The sequence below is a fragment of the Bufo bufo genome, chromosome 6 (assembly GCF_905171765.1).
Source record: "Bufo bufo chromosome 6, aBufBuf1.1, whole genome shotgun sequence".
NCBI lineage: Eukaryota > Metazoa > Chordata > Amphibia > Anura > Bufonidae > Bufo > Bufo bufo.
The window spans coordinates 298,542,573-298,564,528 of NC_053394.1; the positions used below are offsets into that span (position 1 = coordinate 298,542,573).

The 21,956-nt window shown below is 43.1% G+C and overlaps 1 protein-coding gene across 2 annotated transcripts; it reads left to right on the forward strand.

Moving 5' to 3' along the window:
• The first annotated feature begins 776 nt into the window (after positions 1-776).
• Positions 777-21,045, forward strand: CCR7 (C-C motif chemokine receptor 7). 2 transcript variants are annotated; one of them, XM_040437701.1, is made up of 4 exons: positions 777-871; positions 13,300-13,337; positions 15,764-15,832; positions 18,668-21,045. In XM_040437701.1, exons 1-4 carry the CDS (start codon positions 850-852, stop codon positions 19,733-19,735), a joined length of 1,197 nt encoding a protein of 398 aa, XP_040293635.1. In that variant the 5' UTR covers positions 777-849; the 3' UTR covers positions 19,736-21,045. The 2 variants fall into 2 exon arrangements, with proteins under 2 accessions (XP_040293635.1, XP_040293636.1); XM_040437702.1 differs by lacking the exon at positions 15,764-15,832 and having other exon boundaries at positions 805-871.
• The last annotated feature ends 911 nt before the right edge of the window (positions 21,046-21,956 follow it).

The following is a 21,956-nucleotide window of genomic DNA, read 5'->3' on the forward strand; positions in this document are numbered from 1 at the left end:
GTTCTGCAAATTGCGGACCGCAAAAAAACGGCACGGTCGTGTGAAATGCTATGCCCAGCCCATATTGCTCATGTGTTTGGTGATTAATAAGTTACTGTTTCTGTATACGATCCGCAAAAAAACTGATCAGATACGGAAACCATACGGATATGTTTTGTGCAATAACGGAACGGAAGAGTACTTGAATCAGAGAAAAAAAAAACTCAGATATGGAACAACGGATCAGTGACAGACGGACCGCAAAACAACAAGGGTCGTGTGCATGAGCCCTTAGGGTCATTACACAGTGGTCCTCTTAAGTCAGTGAACCTCTTTAGGTTTTGGTAAAATTCTAGAAGATTTTAAGTCCTATTTTGTGAAGTATATCACCCTAGAACAGTGGTGGCGAACCTATGGCACGGGTGCCAGAGGCGGCACTCTGAGCCCTCTCTGTGGGCACCCGCACTCTGGAAAAAGTCTATGATGTACCAAGACTTTTCCTGCCATTCATCAGGGCGCAGCACAGGCAGAGCATTGTGAGTAGGCAGGCTATTATAGCTAAATGACAAAGTACATGGAGAATGTAGTATACTGGACTGCAGTATTCAGGGTAAATTGCCGTGTTGGCACGTTGCGATAAATAAGTGGGTTTTGGGTTGCAGTTTGGGCACTCGGTCTCTATAAGGTTCCCCATCACTGCCCTAGAAGATGTTCATAGGTGTTATAATGCATGTGCTGGTATTCAGGAAGAAGGGGAGGTTCTATAAGTTCAGCAAATACAGTTCATACAAGGCGGACAAGGATTCATTAATTCTACAGCTCAGACAGGATCTCGACTACAGACAGTGAGGAACCCAATCACCTTACACCATGCTGCAGCTGCAAGGAAGTGGTGAGTACTAACCAGAGAGCAGAGTCCATCAGATACCACAGGCTGCACGCACTGATTTTAGAATAGAGCTGGAGATAACGGGATGTCCAGTAGACTTTCTTCTGCATGTTTTAATATTTTAATGGCAATATTTGAATGTTATATTTCTGTGTATTTTGCAACCCCACAGTTAGAACTGAGATTATGTTCTTGTAAAATATTACATAATAGTGATGAATGGGCAGTGTTCTCCACAATTTCAGAATTTTCAATCACACTGTTTATATCTCATGCACACGACCGACCGTGTCCGTATTGTGATCCACAAACCACAGATGCGCAAAATACGGATCCTTTCTGTGTGCAATCACTCCCATCTCTAGAAATGACTATTCTTGTTCCATGTGGACAGTCTGTTTTTTTTGCTGACCCTCAGAAATGAATCGGTCCATGTGCAATCCACAAAAAATGCACATTGGATGCAGTTGGATACCCATCGATCTAGTATTTAGCACTTATTCGTAATTAGGGCTGGACTACTCCTTTAATGAATACTAGAGTCTCTCATTTAGGACATGGGTTGTAGCTATATGGGGTGCAGAGGTACCAGTCACACCGGGGTGCTGGTGTCTAAGGGACCAAAAGGCTCCTCCACAACATAAGAAGACACCAGTATTATTAATGGCACATGGTAGGTGGGGTTCTGTTACAGGTTTTGCATTGGGGCACAGGAGTTTCAAGTTACTCCTCTGTGGACCTGAGTGGGGATCCCAGTTCCTAAGGTCCTACCAGCATAACCTTCCATCTGATATCATATGTTGAACATTTCCAAATCTAGAGAACAGGCAGAAAAATGCGGCTGACGTTGGGTGGCTTTGAATTGACCATCGAGGAGAAACTCATAGCAAATATAAAAATGAGGTCCTTTTCCGGTGCTGCTTGACACCAGCACACTCATAATCACCCACTACAGGAGGTCCTAGTGCACTGATACTATTTAATGGATCTAATACTTCTTCCACCTTGTATGGTAACATTGCTTCACGTTAATCTTTTTTTATAGAATTTTTTTATTGTCACCTAATTTGCCTCTCAGCGCCATTGCCCCACATCTGCTCCTCATAACCACACCTTAGATAGCGGTCAGCCAAGTACTCGTTCTGCTGAAAGATATTCCTCATGACCCCGCCCTATACATTTGAACATTTAGCTTGGTCAAGCATGTGCATGTGTTATAAGGCAATACCAGTCACCGCTAGAGGCAGTTTATCTGCTGTGAGAACAAAGGATTCGACATGTTGAAAACCAAGATGTCAACCCTTTCTTTGGAACATCCCAGATGGTCGCAGATTTGATATGGTCCCATTGCAAAACTTATGGTCCATCTTTCCCCACCCAGTTTCCCAGTACGCGTACAGCATACACTCCCAGGCAACATGGAGTGCAATGCCCCAGATGTTTGTTGAATTTACATTTTTTATGTATTAAAAAGTGGAACAGATACTTCCTAAATATAGCATTCATTCTTACTACCATATTTCTTAATGTATTCACACCAGACAACTAGTCTAAATACACTGATACATTTTCTCCCATACAGCTCTAAATCACTGCCTTTCTTCATGTAATATATTACAAAACTGGCTGCCTGCAGCCACCACTAGGGGGAGCTCAGTGCTTAAGAATTTATACAGTTACCATTGAATACAATCGAAGCTGTACAATCTCTGTGTACTCTTTGAGCTCCCCCTAGTGGATGCAGTGTTTTTATGTTGGTAACAGAAGAAGGAGTTCAGCTTTGGTCCCTTGATCCCACCTGGCCCCCTAGAAGTCATATGGTCACTCATAGAGGGTACACCACTGGATGGTCTCACCATCGGCTTTGGCCAGCATTTATCTGATGTCAGCTCTCTCCAGATAACTCACCCCCTCATTCTGCACCCTTTGGCTTTCTATACTCTTTTGTGTCTTATCCGAGGAGGTAGATCTATCAATCTGCCATTAATCTCTTGCCTACTAGTAAGTAATGAGATGATAACATTACATTTTGCAGTAGGCTGTAAAGCGAGATGCACAACTTTTTTTTTCCACAAACAAATTTTGGAAAAAATGTTGTTGTTTTTTTGAGCAGCATCTCCTTTAAGAATATAAAACAGATAACACATGACTTTTTTTTTTAACTGTTTTGCATAAAATACATATTGTGTTATTACCATGTTCCAAATCATAGAACATGACCTATAGCCAAAAGGGACTTTTTAAAGTTCTTGAGAAATATAAGTGAGATGAAACAAAGCCTTTGTTTATCGGCTGTAAACCCCCGACTGAGAGAAAATAGAAAAAAAATAAAAAATGAAAGTGAGGAAGTTGGTTTATGGTCAAAAGTGTGTAATGCAAAAGTCTCAGTAAGTGACACCAATGTTAACGGCTGCATCCGACAACTCATGAGTCATCTTTATAACTTCTTCACCAATATATAGTAAACTGAGGTACCCATGATGTCATATAAAGGTGAACCAAATGGTAAAAAGCTCTCTTTTTCTGATTCAGAGCTCCAAACCACGTGAATAGACATAGTTATGTTCAAAGGTTCTGACTGCTGCCAACACTAGAGGGAGATGGCTGCATATATTTTATACACTGAACTCAGTAATAAAACAGTATGCTGCAAACCCTGAAGCTCCCCCTGGTGGCAGCTATAAGTAGTTGAAATTTTATCAATTTTTGACTATGAGAAATGAGAAAACTGAGCTCTCACTGCTCTAACAATATAATATAAATGTTCAGTGTTCCACACAAAAAGTCCTCCAAGACATGGTCAATTGCAGAACCATCCCCCAACTCTCCGGGTCAGAAGGCACCTGCAAAGGTCTGGGACCAGCAGCTAGCCTCAGCTGAACCAGAGGTGAGGCTAAACCAGATAAAGTGCCCATCTTGCTCTGGCATCCACCTGAGCTGCCACCCCAGTTGTAGTCTGGTTTTCAGGGGGGTGAGGAACTTGATGGCCACACACTCCGACCATACCCCCCACCTTCCCCAAATATCTCAATGGATAGTCCACAAGGGCAGCGAAACCCTGAAAGGTCCTGGTGACAAACAAATGTGGAAAGTGAACACACGATGAATAAAAAAATTATAATAAGTGAATCAGTGTCATTGCGGTCCCGACATGCCTAGCCAGAAAGCCTGGGCAAAGAGAGGTTATTGCACTCAAATGTGAGAAAGTGAAGTTCATGCAAATGTGCCATCACACAATGGGATCCCACCCCCAGTGAGATGAGGCACCCCAGGGTAACCACTCCTGGGACACTTTTGCATCTCTGGCTTTCAAGCAACCCAGCCCATGGTGGGTTGGGTTGGACTTCTATATGTAGATTTTCTCCATCTCAGTGGCCCGGTCCAACTGCTCATAAGAACAGATACTACACTTGATCTTAGATGATACATTTGGTCCATGGATAGACACTTTTGTCTAACTTTATACCAACTATTGGTTGTTTTAGTTTGAGACACATTTTTATATCATAATTGTGGCACAGTTTTGGTGCTAAATGTTGCAAATTAGGCTACGTGCACTTCCTGTAAATTGGCACATTTAAGCCAGAATCTAGGAGAACTCATATTGGAAAATTTGGGCCATAAGGGTAGAGATAAAAACAGCATATGTAACTGTTTGAATTGTCCTCTTCTGTCAATCTGATAAAAATTATTTTCAGTGGTTTGTGGGAAACCTGGATCATAATCAGCAGGTCTGTATTATCTCCTGTAAGATTTTCCATCCAGCTCTCCAGGAACCCTGAACAGAAAATACACTTCTATATGTATTATTACACAACTTGCTGTTTAAAAGGGACCTAAACCATTACTGAACCCACAAACGTGCAGGAGCTGTTTCTCAGCAAAATGATTAACAATCAATATAAAAACTGCAGTGACCACATGCCAATGTGGTTTTTGGCTGAATCACAGCAGTGACACTACTACTCCCAGTGGCATTGTTTCAATGGAGGCAAACCACACATCTGCTACAGAACCTGGGGGAGGGGCTCCCACCTCTGAAATTCTTCTCTTTCCAGAGTGAAAACACTGCATCTTCATGCGGCTACCACTAGTGGGAGCTCAGTGCAAACAGTTTATTACAGCTTTCGTTTCAGTCTATAAATTCCTATGCACTAAGCTCCCCCTAGTGGTGGCTGCAGGCAGCCAGTTTTCTAATAGATGAAAATCAAGTGATTTATCAATGCATTTATGCTAGTTGTCTGGTGTGAATACATTCAGAAATATATGGGGGAGATTTATCAAACTGTTGCAAAGTAGAACTGGCTTAGTTGCCCATAGCAACCAGATTTCACCTTTCATTTTCTAAAGGAGCTATCAAAAATGAAAGGTGGAATCTGATTGGTTGCTATGGGCAACTAAGCCAGTTCTACTTTACACCAGTTTGATAAATGACCCCAATAGTATTCAGAATAAGTTCTGTATTTATAGAGCATTTGAAATATCTTAAGGCTCTTTCACATTTTTTTTTTACATTTTGTTATGTTGTGGCCTTTTGTTAAAATAAAAAAAAGTTTACATTTTTCCCAATCATTCTGCACTGAACTTCCCATAATGACAAAGTGAAAACCAAATGTTAGGAATCTTTGCAAATTTATTGAAAAACTAAAATCTTGCATTGACATAAGAACACACTCTTTACTTAGGACTCAGCGATTACAGCCTCTAGTCTTCTTGGGTATGTTGCCACAAGGTTTGCACACATGGATTTGGGGATCTTCTGCCATTCATCTCTGCAGATCCTCTGTCAGGCTAAATGAGGACTGTCAGTGGACAGCCATTTTCAGGTCTCTCCAGAGATGTTCGATTGGGTTCAAGTCAGGACCATGGTTCGGCCACACAAGGACATTCAGAGTTTTCCATAAGCAATTCCTGTGTTGTCTTGGCTGTGTGCTTAGGGTCATTGTCTGAGGTCCTGAGCACTGTGGATCTGCTTTTCATTAAGAATAGCTTTGTAGTTTGTTTTGCAAACTTGCATGTGTCTTTTACTGAGGAGAGGCATCTTTCTGGAAGTGTTGCCGTAATGGCTGACCTTCTGGAAGTTTCTCCCATCTGCACATAGGATCTTTGAGGCTCAGCCAGAGTGACCATTAATTTTTATCTTACCAAAGCTCTTTTCCCCCCGATAGTTTGGTGGGGCGGAGAGCTCTAGGAAGAGTCTTGGGTGTTCCATACTTCTCTTTAAGAATTATGGAGGCCACTGTGCTCTTGGGAATTTTGAGAGTATCAGAAAGTTTTTGTACCCCCTCCAGATCTGCGCCTCCACACAATCATGCCTGTGGGCTCCAATGAACTGAATTTACCACAGGAGGACTCCAGTCAATGTGTACAAACATCTCAAAGATGATCAAGAGAAATGGGAGACCTCCAGAGCTAAGTTTCATGGTAGCAAAGGGTCTGAATACTTATGTTCACGCAAAAGTTTCCTTTTTCCTTTTTTTAAATTTGCAAACATTTTAAAATTCTGCTTTCACTTTCTCATTAAGGGGGATTGAGTGGATTGAGGGGGGTGAGGGGGGGTTAGGGGGGATTTTAGCCCAAGGCTGCAACATAGCAAAACGTGAAAAAGAAAAAGGGGTCTGAGGACTTTCTGAATGCACTGTATGAAACACCTTTTCTACTTCAGGGCTCGTTCACACGACCGCATGTCTTTTTCAGTGTTTTGCGGGCCGTTTTTCCCGGATCCGTTTTTCCATTTTTTTTTCAGTAGTGTTTCCGGTTCCGTTCTTCCGTATGGCATATACAGTATACAGTAATGAAAAAAATTGGGCTGGGCATAAAATTTTCAGATGGTTCCGCAAAAACTTAATGGATAGGTAAGACATACGGAGTACATTGCGTATGTGTTCCATTTTTTTTTTGCGGACCTATTGACTTGAATGGAGCCACGGAAATAATAGGACATGTTCTATCTTTCAATGGAACGGAAATACGGAAACGAAATGCATACGGCGTACATTACGTTTTTTTTTTTCGGAACCATTGAAATTAATGGTTCCGTATGCGTACCGTATACGGAACGCAAAAAACCACCCGTATACGTTACGCAAAAAACCTTCGTGTGAACGAGCCCTTACTCAGATAAAAGTCAGAAGTGGGTGAGGCGGAGGGAGACTTTTTTTTTTATTACAATTTTTTCAATTCGTATTTTGTCATCAGAAATCTGGGGCTTTGCATTCTGCATTACCTGGGAGTGATGATGAGATCTGTGTACTCCCCCGGCTACTACATATGATTTTCCCCATATAAAGTGGCGTAGTATATATTTCACTGGGGGCATTCATGTTATCTCCACCTCCTTCCCCGTACCGTAATGTTTGGGAAAGGCTTGTTCTGGCTTAGTTTGCTCATTTCCAGCTGGGAGGCAGCTTGTAGCTGCAGGAACCTCCCTCTGCTGCCTGCATGTAATGGCAGACATGCAGAGTTTAGTCCTGATCTTTTAATAAGTCCCTATTCCACACTTTTTTTTAAAATCAGATAATTTTTATTTGGTTTTTAAAAAATCACAAAAAAACAAAGGAAGACAGTCTGTACAGCATACATGCAACAGTAGATGACAAAAATACTATAGCATTACACGATCGGACAGATAGTTACTTACATAAGTATCACAAGTAACATAAACCATGGTACAAGAAGCACATAAAATCACGTATTCTAGTTACAAAGTATATCTGGTACAGAACCACATTTCCCATACAATAATTTATCAACAGGAAACCAACCCTCCCTACCCAACTAAAGCCCAGTACCCCCCCCCCCCCCCTCCCTACCCAAGCGATGGAGCGGGTCCAAACTCCAAGATTGGACATCTTTTTAACATGTCAAAGGCACATCCATTGGTGTACACCTCCTGTCTGTGTATCAGACCTCTGCCCACCCGACCTGCGTAGTACTACACACCTTCATACAGCATACAGCATGCATCCAGAGTAAATTAAGATAGAGGAGATAGAGAGCCTACATAAACCAATACTGTGCCTCTTCCTACCCTGTAGTCCAACTACGAGGAAAGGCTAAACCGGACACTGTAGCCTGCATTTCTCCCAGTTATCCCATATTTTGTCATACTTCCCAGCACAGTTTCTTTTAACATACACACTTTTCTCTAAGCGTAATATCTCTGACATTCTATTGAGGAATTCTCCCCTAGTCGGAAATTGAGGTCTAAGCCAAAATCTAGCTATGAGTTTCCTAGCTTGAAATAGTAGACGCTGTACTCCCAAACGATGATGACGATTTTTGACGTCTAATATCCCGACCACACACGCTCTCGGACCAGGCGGGACTGCAATATTATATGCGTCTTTTATTAGGGCTAAAACCGCGGACCAAAAGTTCCGGAGCTCCGCACAATCCCAGAACATGTGCAACAAGGATGCAGGACTCCTGCCACATCTAGGACAATCCGCGCCTTCCCAAACACCTATCCGGCATAAAAACTCTGGCGTCCTATACACCCGGTGTATTAAAAACAGCTGGGACATACGTTGCCCCTCGCAAACTGACAATTGTGGAATGAGCGCCAAAAGCGATTTCCACTGCTCTTCTGAGATCGGCCCGACCTCCCTTTCCCATTTAGATTTGACTGCTAAGACCCCTTGCTTCAATGACTTCACATACAAGTTCCTATAGATAGAGGATATCAGACCGCTCGAGGAGCTGTTTGTGAGGAGTTGCTGAAACAACGGGACCACAGTGCATTTCAACGACACAGATTTAGCCTGTGTCTGAAAGGCATGACGAAGTTGTAAAAATTGATAGAAGGCCGAGTGCGGGAGACCAAATTATTTCTCAGCTGTTCAAAGGACTTGAAAACAGCAGCACTCTGAAGTTGACATAGATATCTCACTCCTTTGCGCTCCCAGGGTGAAAAGCCATCTAACTGGAATATTTCAGGAAGGTGCGGATTCCTCCAGATAGGGGAAAACTGCGTAAACCCCTGTACTGATAACAGCGCCCGGCTTTTTTGCCAAACCTTATACATCATAAAAAGTGTGGGGTGCCCCGACAGCTTACCTACAATTCCGCTATTTTCCAATAGAGCTACCGGAGAACTGTGCCCAATAATATGTGCCACCAATCTGGCCGAGGCAACATCTCCAGGAGTTCTTCCCCATCCCCTCAACTGTTGCAGCTGGGCCGAGATGTAATACAACCATGCATTCGGTACTGCTAGACCTCCCTCCTCTTTTCCCCTCTGCAGAGTGTCCAGCCCAATCCGTGCTTTTTTATGGCGCCAAATCAAATCTCTAAACAACCTATCAATCTTTATGAATATTCTGCGAGGAATCCATACCGGGGAATTATGTAATATATACATGAGTTTGGGCATGAGAATCATTTTAAGAAGGTTACTCCTCCCAATTTCAGATAGCGGTAGCTTGCACCATGCCTTGATTTTATCCAACATTGTGATTAATAACGGCTCAACATTCAGTTTAATATAACTGTTAGGATGTGCTGTAACCATTATCCCCAGATATTTGACCTGATGCACAATCTGCAATGGACAAGAATTCGGGACCAGAGTTACAGCAGATTCATCCATCGGTAGGAGAGTAGATTTTTCCCAATTGATACGGAGACCAGACCTATCCCCAAACTCCCGTATAAGTGCCATGACAGGACCTAATGACTGTTCCACATTGCTCAAATATATTAACATGTCATCAGCGTAAAGGGACACCCTCTCCTCCCAAGTCCCGCAGGGAAATCCCACAATCTTGTCAGATGAGCGCAATACGCAGGCAAGCGGCTCAATCGCGATAGCGAACAGAAGGGGGGACAATGGGCACCCCTGACGAGTCCCTCTACCCAGACTGAACGAATCCGACGTTCCCCCATTCGCCCGTATCCTAGCAGTGGGGCCATTATATAACAATCGAACCCAGGAGATAAAGGTCTTCCCAAACCCCATGACTCGCAACACCTCCCATAGATAACACCATTCAACACTATCAAAGGCTTTAGCCGCATCCAGTGAGAGGATGACACGCCCTCCGACAGACTCACCTCTTCTCTGAGTATTAAGAAAAAGGCGTCTAAGATTCACCGAAGTAGATTTGTCCGGCATGAAACCCGCCTGATCACTATGAATAATAGTGGAAATGACAGACTGCAGACGATTCGCTAAAACTTTCGCCAGAATCTTAATATCAGAGGTTAACAGTGAAATTGGTCTGTACGAGTCAGGGGATTTGGGATCCTTACCAGGTTTGGGCAGTACCACTACAATAGCCTCTTTCATAGAAGCGGGAAGGTTTCCTGTTTGAAGGGATTCAGTAAAGACTGACATTAAGTGGGGCATTAAGACACTACTATACTTTTTAAAAAATTCCCTCGTAAACCGTCTATCCCTGGAGCTTTCTCATTGGGAAATGATTGTAAAGCTAATTCCATCTCCTTGAGTGTTAAAGGACCTTCTAGCCCTGCTGCACACGTCGCGGATAGTCTTGGAACCTCAATCTCTGCCAGATACTCAGCTATATTAGTAGAATCCACCTTTAATTTAGTCCTATACAGGGATTCATAGTAAGTGTGGAAAACTGACAGAATCTCCTCATCTGCCGTGGCCAGAGAACCATCAGCCCTCTGAATAGACAAGATTTTGGACGGTCCCTCCTGGGCTCTAATAACCCTTGCCAGTAGCCTGCCAGAACTTTCCCCGGCCTCAAAGTATTTTTGTTTTACAAAAAACCTACGATTTTCTGCCGTTTTCATTAAATGCTGCTTCAATCCCGCCTGAGCTGCTATAAGGGAGTCCTCACTTGCCCTGTCAGGAGCAACTACAAACCTTTCCTCCGCCTCCACTACTACCGCTTGCAACTTTTTCAGGGTTTCGCGAGATTTAGTTTTATGTCTGCTAATTTTCTGAATATATAGGCCTCTAGCGTACGCTTTGCAAGTATCCCACACCACACCCACACTTGCCGACCCAGCATTTTGCGCGTAGAACTCTTTCAATTCCTCCACCATGCCATTCTCCCCATCCACTAATTGTAGCCAAAACGGGTTAAGTTTCCACATCCCGATCCCTATTCCACACTTAAATACACTTTCTATTAGGCTACATGTATTTTGCTTCCGTGTCCGTTCAGTTTTTTTTGCGGCTAGGATGCGAACCTATTCATTTCAATGGGTCCGCAAAAAATGTCCGCATCAGTATTTCCGTTCTGTTGCCCCTCAAAATAGTGCATGTCCTATTTGTTTCTAGTTTGCGGACAATGATAGGCATTATTACAATGGATTTGCAACAAAAAAAAAACGGATGCCATACGGAACGTGATCCGTTACAGTCGTGTGCATGTAGCCTAAATCTCAGTATAGAACCCCATAGCTGTGCCTACTGCCCCTTCTTTGCTGGTATTGCAGTTAGAAGCATTGTAGAGGTTCATGCAACCCGAGGAGAGGGGAACGAGCCAACTTCAGCCATTCTCTCCACAAAGTTTGATGTTCTGACTTCAGTAACTTACAAGAATCCTCATGTCATAAACATGTCTTCTTCGGCGGCCACGTGATATGAATGCACTGTGTGACACTAACATCTGCCGATAAGGAATGACTGGACTGAAGATGACACAAATGAATAATATCTGCATGATCTGAGGAAACTGATGACGGCATATGAGCAGCCTACAATATGTTATTTTTCAGAACTATGCAATGTGCATACGGCCTGGCCTACACTGCGACTTTTTGGAGCGTGACTGGTTGATTTTAAACTATTGAATGGCAGCTGCACATTCCACATTCATCTGAACGCATTCATTTGGATTTCAGCTGTAGTTCAATAGTTAAAATCAGTCAGTCGCGCTGCAAAAAGTCGCAGTGTAGTCCTAGCCCAACATCCAGTGAGAGTCAGGGGTCCTGCAAGATAAGATAAATATCAGGAGCACCCTGGAGCACAATGTGCATATAACTATTTACCACCCTATTTGTCACTTGGACAGATTATAATAAAATATGTTTATTACACATTAAAATTATACAGTGACCAAAAAGGCAGATATAATAATCAAAAAATACCACCATATAGTGACTGAATAATATCACCGTATACAATGTATGGCTCGGTGCTTGGTATGCTATGAAGAGACCACAGTGATCTGGTGAGCTCTGTGTCCTCTCCTGAGGCCGGTGACATCTCATTTATTGGTCTCATGCCTATTTGCAGCTCAGTCCCATTCAAGTGAATGATCCTAAGCTGCAATACCGAGCACAGCCGCTGTATGGATCTGAAGAGGCCACAGTGCTCACACGAGCGCAGCAGGGGTGTCAGGTGACTGATGTATGGGCAGTGCGAGCGCTGATGGATGAGAACACGTTTGCACTGGCCTGATTACATAGGCTGATGCAAACAACATGCAGGAGGAACGATTAGTTCTGTCTTCATTCGGTTCTATTCATTATTGACAGTACATCCCCTATTAGGGCTCATGCACACGACCATTGGCTGTTTTGCAGTCCGCAAAGTGCGGATCCACAAAACACATATACCAGTCATGTGCATTCCGCATTTTGCGGAACGTAACAGAACCATATAGTGACTGAATAATACCACCATATAGTGACTGAATAATCTCACCTTATAGAGACCGAGTAATACCACCATATAGTAACTGAATAAAACCTCCATATAGTGACTGAATAATACCACCATATAGTAACTGAATAATACCACCATATAGTGACTGAGAAATACCACCACGTAATGACTGAATAATGGCATAATATAGTGACTGAACAATACCACCATATAGCCACTGAATAATACCACCATATTGTACCTGAATGTGACTGAATAATGCCACCATATAGTGACTGAGAAATACTACTATGTAATGACTGAATAATGGCATAACAATACCACCATATAGCCACTGAATAATACCAACATATTGTACCTGAATGTGACTGAATAATGCTACCATATAGTAACTGAACAATACCACCATATAGCCACTGAATAATACCACCTAATTGTACCTGAATGTGACAGAATAATGCTACCATATAGCAACTGAATAATACCAAAGCATAGTGACTGCATAATACTACCATATAGGGATTCAATAATAGCACTATATAGTAATTGAATAGTATTAACTAATAATAACTGAATAATACCATCATATAGTGATTGAGAAACACCACCATATAGTGACTGATTAATGCCATCGTATAGTAACTGAATAATACCACCATATAGTGACTGAATAATACTACTGTATAGTGACTGAGAAATATTACCATGTAGTGGCTGAGTAATACCATCATATAATGACTGGATGAAATCACTCTATAGTGACTGAATAATGCCACCATATAGTAACGGAATAATACCACTGCACAGTGCCAGAATAATGTTGTTTTTTTTTTGTTTTTTTTAGATCCTCTGCTCCTGGTTCTTATCCTGGCCATCCTGCAGGTGAGTGTACTGTAGAAAAGTCATGGCATAGCCACATTTCCCTGTCTGGGGGGCACTTTACCACATTGATTTGGTTGCTGGGGCTTTGTCTTCATGAACCCCTCCCTACAACTGTTCTCTGCACTTCCTACCTATCCCTCGAAACCACAAGCCCTTTGTAGCGTTCTTTCTCGACTTGCTATATTTGCTTCCTCTGCCAGAAGATCTCAACTACAAAGGCATCATCCAGAATAAATGTCTCATCCCCACAGCTCTCACGTATAACTGTACCTGGGACTACGCCCATCGCCCTCCTAACCACACAGGGCCTATACACTGGCACGTCTACTACTCCTAGTATTGTTTTAACTACATACCCCCGCTCTTATCTATGTAATAAATTCCACTGTATTACTGAGAAATTCGTAGAAAGTCAAGCTAGAAAACAAAAGAAGTTCTCCAGAAGCAACCAGATTCCCTCCTTTATTTGTCCTCCCACCATTCTATGCACTGCATCGCAGTTCAATACACGCTGCATTCAAGGTAAAACCTGTAGCATCGTTCATCCTGATTCTTGTGAATAGAATGCCAAAACTGCAGTGTAGACTGGCAGAGCAGTAGGAGGATGCATGCCTATTTCCATGACAAAGCAGATTTACCTGCCACTCGGGGTTGGCAGAGAGTTGCTTGAAGCCTCTATAGGCTGCGGATGGCCCAGAGAACAACTTGTGTACTTAATGTTCTTTAAGGGAGTTTTCTCTTCTTAGGATAGGAGTCCTCTGTCCAGGACTGTCCATCGTACTGCAGCACAAGGAACTCCAGCACTGGGGCATGTGCACATCTCTGCCTGCGTTAATGGGAACCCGTCACCATGAAATGCAGTGCAGTCTGCCAGCAGCATGTTATAGAGCAGGAGGAGCTGAGCAAATTGATGTATAGATTTATGGGAAAAGATTAACCACTTAGTGACCGGGCTTTACTGACCAAGCGTTTTTCATTCCTTTTTTCATCTTTGCTTTCCAAGAGCTATAACTTTTTTATTTTGGCATCACTATAGTTATTAGCATTTGGATCCCAAATCATGCAACATATAACAGACAAACCTTATTTATCAAAAATTAGCAAAACTCCCCTTTTAGCTGTTTTGCAGGACAATCCAATAAAAATCTTGACTGCCGGCAATAGTGCATCAGCACCTGGCAAGTCAAAATATAATGCATAAATTACTAGTAACGAACCATATAAATGTGACCAATGCACTAAACTACAAAAGTAAAAAAAAACAACACCACATACTGTAAACACCAATACAAGACAGCTGTTCATAATGAGGAAGTCCAGCAGTGGTCTCACCCATGATCAAGAGGGAGGAATTCTCTGAAGAAGGCATCTCACCAGACATGTGATCTGTAACGGTAACGTTTTAGACGTCAGTCTTAATAAAGCCCCACCGCTGGCGGTGGATAGCCGAAGTTATGAAGATTCGCCGACCACTCCATAACTTCGGCATATCTAGCACCAGTTCTACATGTAAGACAGCTTCCTAGCTGTCTTACATTTGGACCATTTGCTACGCTACACCCACTTTTTTAGACCTGGCGCCATCTGCACCTGAAATACGCCTAATCTAGTCGTATTACAGAATAGAAAATGACCCCCTTACTTTCCTGGAGTTTAATGTTCATGTTCGTCGTCAACATCTGATCGGTGAAGGTCCCACCCCCACCCCTACGGATCAGCTATTTGAAGAGACTACAGCGGCCTCTTACTAGGCCAGTGACATCACATTCATTGGTCACATGACCTATTTGTTGCTCAGTCCCATTGAAGTGAACGGGCCTAAGCTGCAATACCGAGCACAACCACTATACAATGTACGGCGCTGTGTTTGGTATGCTACGAAGAGGCCACGGTGATCACAGGAGCTCAGCAGGGGTGTCAGGGATCCGACCTTCACGAATCAAATATTAATGACTAACTAAACCATTGTGTGATCCCACTGGGGTACTGCAGTTAGATTTATTTTCCAGATGCTTCTGCATAGAATAGAGCAGCAGACGACTGTTTTTCATATAGTTAAAAAAAGGTATGTCAATGTATACCAGCATGATGGATGCAAAAGGGCGTTCTTTTGGCACCCAACGGGGGAACGGGACACCATGGAATCATTTGGCGTAGAACAGTACCTGTAACTGCCAACAGCTGCTGAGCCACACACAAGAAGACGTGTATATCTCCAACCACTAATTATAGAACAGGCAATCTTCTGTGAGCTTCACATAGACAATATTACTCCCATCCTGGACAGCAAGCAGAGATTTTAAAAAATGACTGCAGGTAAAAAGGTACCAGTGACCTGTCATAATTAGATGCCATATTAAATTGTGTATTTCTATTCCATTTAAAAAAGGCACACCTGTATATAACCTGGCTTATCTATATTACAGGTAGACTCCGAGAATGCGGGCACTGAGCTGAATAATCCTGCCAACAGCAGCATCAGCCCCTGCTCCCCTGTGAGTATGTGAGCCTGTCCTGGGATGGTGCCTATACACAGCAGTCTATTAGAATAAGCTTAGCTGCAGTTTAAAGCATAGGTAAGGGACAGACCAGCAAGCAGATCCTATAATTTGATGAAAGGTGGATTTTAAACTATCATGGATTTCAATTTGATAGTTCAGAAAAGTGGAAGTCATTAATTATAGCTGTCCAACAACTGCAACCTGATCCCTGTATTAGCCACAGGCTTTCTTATAAGGGAATGCTTCTTTATAAAAGCAGGGTCCCATGTGCAGAGGTCCAGAGATGTCAATCTAGGAGAGCCCTTTACAGACTTATACTAGAACATCAGGTTGCAGACCCCTAAATATATTCAGACCTGCCTATATTAGTATTAATCTCAGACCCAAGACCCGTATCTTAATATCAGTTCCCAGAACAGACCCCTAAATTAATTTCAGACCCTACGCCCATATCTTAATATAAGACCCCCGAACAGACCCGTAGATTAATTTCACAATCCAGACTAGATCCAGTAAATATATTCAGATGCCCAATGTTAGTCCCTGAGTGTCTCTGCGCTGGGCCCTGATGCCATCCAGTGTCAGAACTTACCAAGTGTTTGGTGATCATGTAGGATGGAAAGCATATTAAAGAGGACATTTAGAGGAGACATAATAGAAAGTCAGGGTGTCACGGTGGGGAATGGGGGAACCCCCCTCCCCCTCCCACTGTACAATGAGGAGCGAGAAGAGCAACTAGGCCTGAGAGACAGGATAAGGGAGCAGGTCACCTCCTATTGCTTCCCTAATCCTGGCCCTTTCTCCTCACCATATGAGCAGACCTGGATGGTAGGACGGCTCATACCCAGGAACCCAGAGAAGGGACAGACAGTGCACAGCTACTGAATCGGCAGGCAAGTGCCCAGAAACAACACACACTTACCTGCCGCGGCAACAACGACAACCGGAGCCCCATGCGGACAGGATGCATGGTGCCCCCCTGGCAGAGCTGCCCACTGACTTGTGGTTCTCCCTCCAGGGAACCCTGAGGCCCCCTTCCGGAGGCACAACACACAGGGAACATGTCTAGCAAACATGCTGGACTACAGACACCAACAGACCAGACATGTAACAACCACTAGACAAGACAACAACCACCCATACATAAACATCACCAAACATATGCAAGGGTAGTGAAGGGAAGGTAGACAACGGAATGACATAAAAGACATCGGAGAGACATCGATGTCCCACTAGGTGGCCCTCAAGGACTGGGCAGATAAAACACCCAGGAAAGGAGAAAAGCTCCAGCACCAACAAAGGCTGGAGTACAACTGACTCCAGTCTGGAAGCCATAGGTGATAAAACCCTAGTGGCCACACCCAGCCAGGAAGTTAGCCCCTCCAGCACCAGACAGAGGAGGAACCAGGAGAAGGGGAGCAAAGCCCATACATGCGGCGACAATAAGGTGTTGCCCCTGGCAACCAGCATGTACGGTTAATGTGTCATGGCGCACAACAAAAACCGTGACACAGGGGTGTTGCTATACGGTGTTCTGGTATAGTTGTTGTACCTGGGCGTTGGTACCTGAGGTGGCCCATAGGCCTCTCGACCACATTAAAGGCACTAGTACTACAAATGCCAGTAAGTGCTCTGTTTTGTCCCTGCACTTGCCCCTTTTGCCCTCCCTATAATCCAGCTCTGTTTCAGAGCATCGCTCATGTACAGTCATGCAGCTGTTGAAGCAGATCACTGCGCCCCTCTCACTCTGAATCTGTGGCTTCCTGTGCTTTCACTCCAGGTGAGACAGGATGTGGTGATGAGAAGCACGGAGAATAGAAAATGTGCACTTCAATAAGGCAGGTTACTGGCATGGTCTGGTAGAGGATGTGAACCTAGAGAGGACTGACATGAACAGCCTTGTTGTACTAATGCCATCAGTTCATGCTGTATGTGGATGCCATTATGGACTACTACTTACCTATAGCTCCAAATATACATACCGTGGTGTACTCAAATGTCAGTAAAACAATACCTTTACTTCCCTTACCGCTATTTTCGTTCTACCGAAAAAGCACTTTTATGTACATGCAAATGAGGCAAAAAGTACCCAAGCCCAAAATGCCCAAGTCCACCGCTGAAGTCAATCCCAGCTGCCCCCTTCTTGTGTTCTCATATTCTCCCCAGCGATGTCACTGGTCCCCTGCATTTTCTCAAATCTTCCACAAACTACCATTCAGCAGGAGATGAGCGACATCTCCAAAAGAGGCGAACAGTATGAGAGGGCAAGGTAGAGACACTGGGATCGATTGTGGAGACAGGCTTGGGCACTCTACAAGAAAGAAAGCTCCCATCGGGACACTTGGTACCTCATTTGCATAAATATGAAAGTGCTTTTTCTGTGGCCCCCACTAAGGGGAAATTAGAAGCCCACTACATACTGTTCATACATTGAGCTCCATAATACCATAATATTCATTAAGCCACTAAACTCCTTATAGAGCACTGTGTAATGCTCAACTTGCCCTGTGGGTGCTGTAGGGTAATGGAACACTTAATGTCATCTGTCATTACAATTCAGTACAGATTACAGCTGGTCATGGGTCCCACCAGTGGGAAACTTTATGACCAGTTTATTCTCAAAGACCCTACAAGGGATAGTTCAAAGTGGGAAACCCATTTAAATTAGCCAAAGACATTTGTTGACAGATCCAGACAATTTTGAGATCTAATGTCTGTGGCGGGCTATGTCCCATTAGCTGGGTCCGCCCACTTACCTGCATGGTTACGCCCATTCCAGAGTCCCATAGCTCTATTCATAATAACATCTAACTTTTTCAACTTTCACAGTTCTGTGATGGGATAGAAAATTCCACTGACATGAACAGAGAAGAAGACTACGTCACATTAGATTATATTGATTATGAAGAGCGATGTGGGAAACAAGATGTCCGGGTCTTCCGTTCCCACTTTCTACCACCCATGTACTTCATTATCTTCTTCATAGGGTTGGCTGGAAATGGTCTGGTCATGCTAAGATACTTGTACTTCAAGAGACTAAAGACAGGAACAGACTACTACATGCTGAACCTGGCTATTGCAGACATTGTTTTCCTCTTAACCCTTCCTTTCTGGGCAGTAAGCATCAGTTACAATTGGGTTTTTGGCAGTGAGATGTGTAAGGTTACATTCTGCCTGTCCAAGATGAGCTTTATCAGTGGGATGTTCCTGCTCATGAGCGTGAGCATTGAAAGATACTTTGCAATAGTCCAAGCACCCTCTGCTCATCGTCACAGAGCTAAGACTGTGCTCATCAGCAAGCTTACCAGTGTTAGCATCTGGGTCCTGGCCTTCACTTTCTCCATTCCTGAGTTGATCAATAGTGACATCAGGAACATAAAAGGAACAGACGTTTGCACCATATACTCTGCAAATTTACAAAGTCTAGAAGTAACACTGAAGATTACCCAGATGGTCTTAGGATTCCTTCTACCCTTTATCATCATGTCCCTTTGCTATAGTATGATTATCAGAACACTGCTCCGGGCACGTAATTTTGAGAAATACAAAGCCATCAAGGTCATCATCGCCATAGTCATTGCATTTGTCATCTTCCAACTGCCATACAACAGTGTGATGTTGGTGAAGACCTTATACTACAACACCTCTGTGTGTACTCAGATCAAAAAATTGGATATAGCTGATGATGTAACCTACAGCCTTGCATGTTTGCGTTGTTGTCTTAACCCTTTTCTCTATGCCATCATTGGAGTCAAGTTCAGGAATGACATGTGTACATTCTTCAAAGATTTGGGCTGCTTAAGTAATGAGAAGTTTTCCCAATGGTCTACAGCCAAACCAAGCAAGAGAAGCTCTTTTGCAATGGACACAGAGACAACCACCACCTTTTCTCCTTGATATTACAGTGCTACCACAAACATTTCACACGTCATTGAGATGACCACCCAATATGGTACCCCAAAAACGGTCTTCTAGAGGTGTGGTCCTCTCAAAGAAGAGTGCAACTGTACATAGGAAACTAAAAATCCCTCTTAGAATGATGAAGTCTAGATCATGGGTGGTGTTCTCAAAGAGGTAGTCTTCTGGAAAGTTTTCACTGAATGTTTTTCTTTTTAATTGAAAAAAAATATTACTATGAGTTTTGCTCTTTAAAGTTTGACATTCATCTTTGCTTTTGAACTTTATGATCAGCAAAATGGATCGTCTTCACGAAACTCAGAAACTATAACTTTCTATCTGATGCACTGGGAAAGTTTACATTTGTCACGTTTTCATCTCATCAGTTTCTAGTTGACTGATTCTTACTGACCTTATCACATAATAAATTCCATAGCAGCCTCCAATTCTGTTGTGATATTAATAAGTTCTAATTCTAACTAAAAAGAATTGTCTGCAGGGAACTCCCTAAAATTAATTTGATAGTTATAAACAAAATATATATATATATATATATATATATATATATATATTTTTTTTTTTTTACAATATTTTGCATAAGCTATTAAATTTAATGGGGCTGTACATGATTATAAATACATAGCTGTTTACAGGTTGTGTGTGGTATTGTGGCCAAGTCCTTTGTTATTTAAGGGAGCTGAGCTGCAGTACCAGACACAATCAACGGACAGGTGTGGCACCTTTTCTAGAAGAAAGGAGACATGTTAGTCTACTTCAGTAGACGGTCTTCACTATCTGATAGTGTCCTAAACCCCGCATCCTCAGAGACAGTTGTAATGCAGTAGCTCCAGCTCCGGAAGTGGGCACAAAAGCTACCCAACTCTGCTTCAATTCAATGGAAGTTGTGTTGCAGTAAACAGCTCTGTCCACTGCACAATGGACAGAGCTGTGGAGTTCTGGAACCAACTTCCAGTGCTGGAGCTACTGCAACAACCAACGGACCACTGCCGATCAGACAGTCATGGTGTATCCTGAAGATAGGCCATTACTAGGAAAGGAGCGAACAACCCCTTTAAGGAACCATTAACCTCACCTTATTAAGGCCTCATTAACATGATTAAGCAGATCACAAAGGGTCCTCTTGCTGGGACCACCAGCAATCAGCTGTAATCAATGGGTGGACAGAACAGTAGGTGTTAAATTTCCCTGCAGCACCACCACAGTTAAAATTAAGCATTGCACAGTACCCATTTAAATCAATGGTTCGTCTATGTAAGGCTAGGGCTACACTGCGACATGTGTCACACCAATGTCACGCAACATTTTTTGTAATGGCAGTCAATGGTGTCACACCGTAACATGCTGTGACTGTGACACAACAGTCACACAAAAATCCAACTTGGATGGATTTTTTTGTGACTGTCGTGTTGCAGTCGCAGCATGTCACATGTCGCAGTGCGACACCATCATTATAAAAAAGGTTGCGCAACTTTTTGGAGACACATGTCACCGTGTAGCCCTAGCCTAATGCAGGAAAGGACAGATCCTCCAGAGACAGAGATGAGGATCCTGAATATAGGACAACTCTATTAATTTAGAAGTTTAAGCTACTTTAAGAAAGTAAGGGTTATCTAATATATAAAGCTGAGTGTATATGTGTATGTATGTATGTCCACTAAAGGAATCCGTACCGTCGCATTTACAATCACGAAATTTGGCACACAGGTACATCAGGTGTCCAGGAAGCTCTCTAGGATGTACCATTCCTGAGATATTCCCAAAATATGCATTAGCCAATAGAAGCTTGGTCACATGACCCTTATTAGCCAATAGAACCTCACAGGTCCTCCAGTCTCCACATACACAGTTTTACTCCAGGTTTCCATAACAACCCAGCCATTTATCTTCACTGCTGTAGGAGAGCTTTAAAGGAAATCTGTCACAAGGATACTTGATATTGAAGTAAATCCATGGCCTAATAGCACTTACTACCTTATTTCAAGATGTGCCTTTGTTCCAGCAATAGATGTTTTTATCCTCTGAAAATCCAGTTTATTTGGTATGCAAATAAGCCAGTAAGGTGCCCAGAGGGGTGTCACTCTTGCAGGAAGGAGCCCAGACATGCCCCCTGCCACAATGTGTCCACCCTCAAAAGACTTAAACCCCGCCCCTAGGTCATGCTAAGCCACGCCCAATCTGGTTAGGCCACGCCCCGTCCCAC

Bases quoted from the DNA above. Each gene is read 5' to 3' on its own strand.
- CCR7 (XM_040437701.1), top strand. From the start codon at position 850: ATGCTGCAGCTGCAAGGAAGTG. The intron at 872-13,299 runs GTGAGTACTAAC...TGTTTTTTTTAG, and splicing joins GCTGCAGCTGCAAGGAAGTG to ATCCTCTGCTCCTGGTTCTT. The intron at 15,833-18,667 runs GTGAGTATGTGA...CAACTTTCACAG, and splicing joins GCATCAGCCCCTGCTCCCCT to TTCTGTGATGGGATAGAAAA.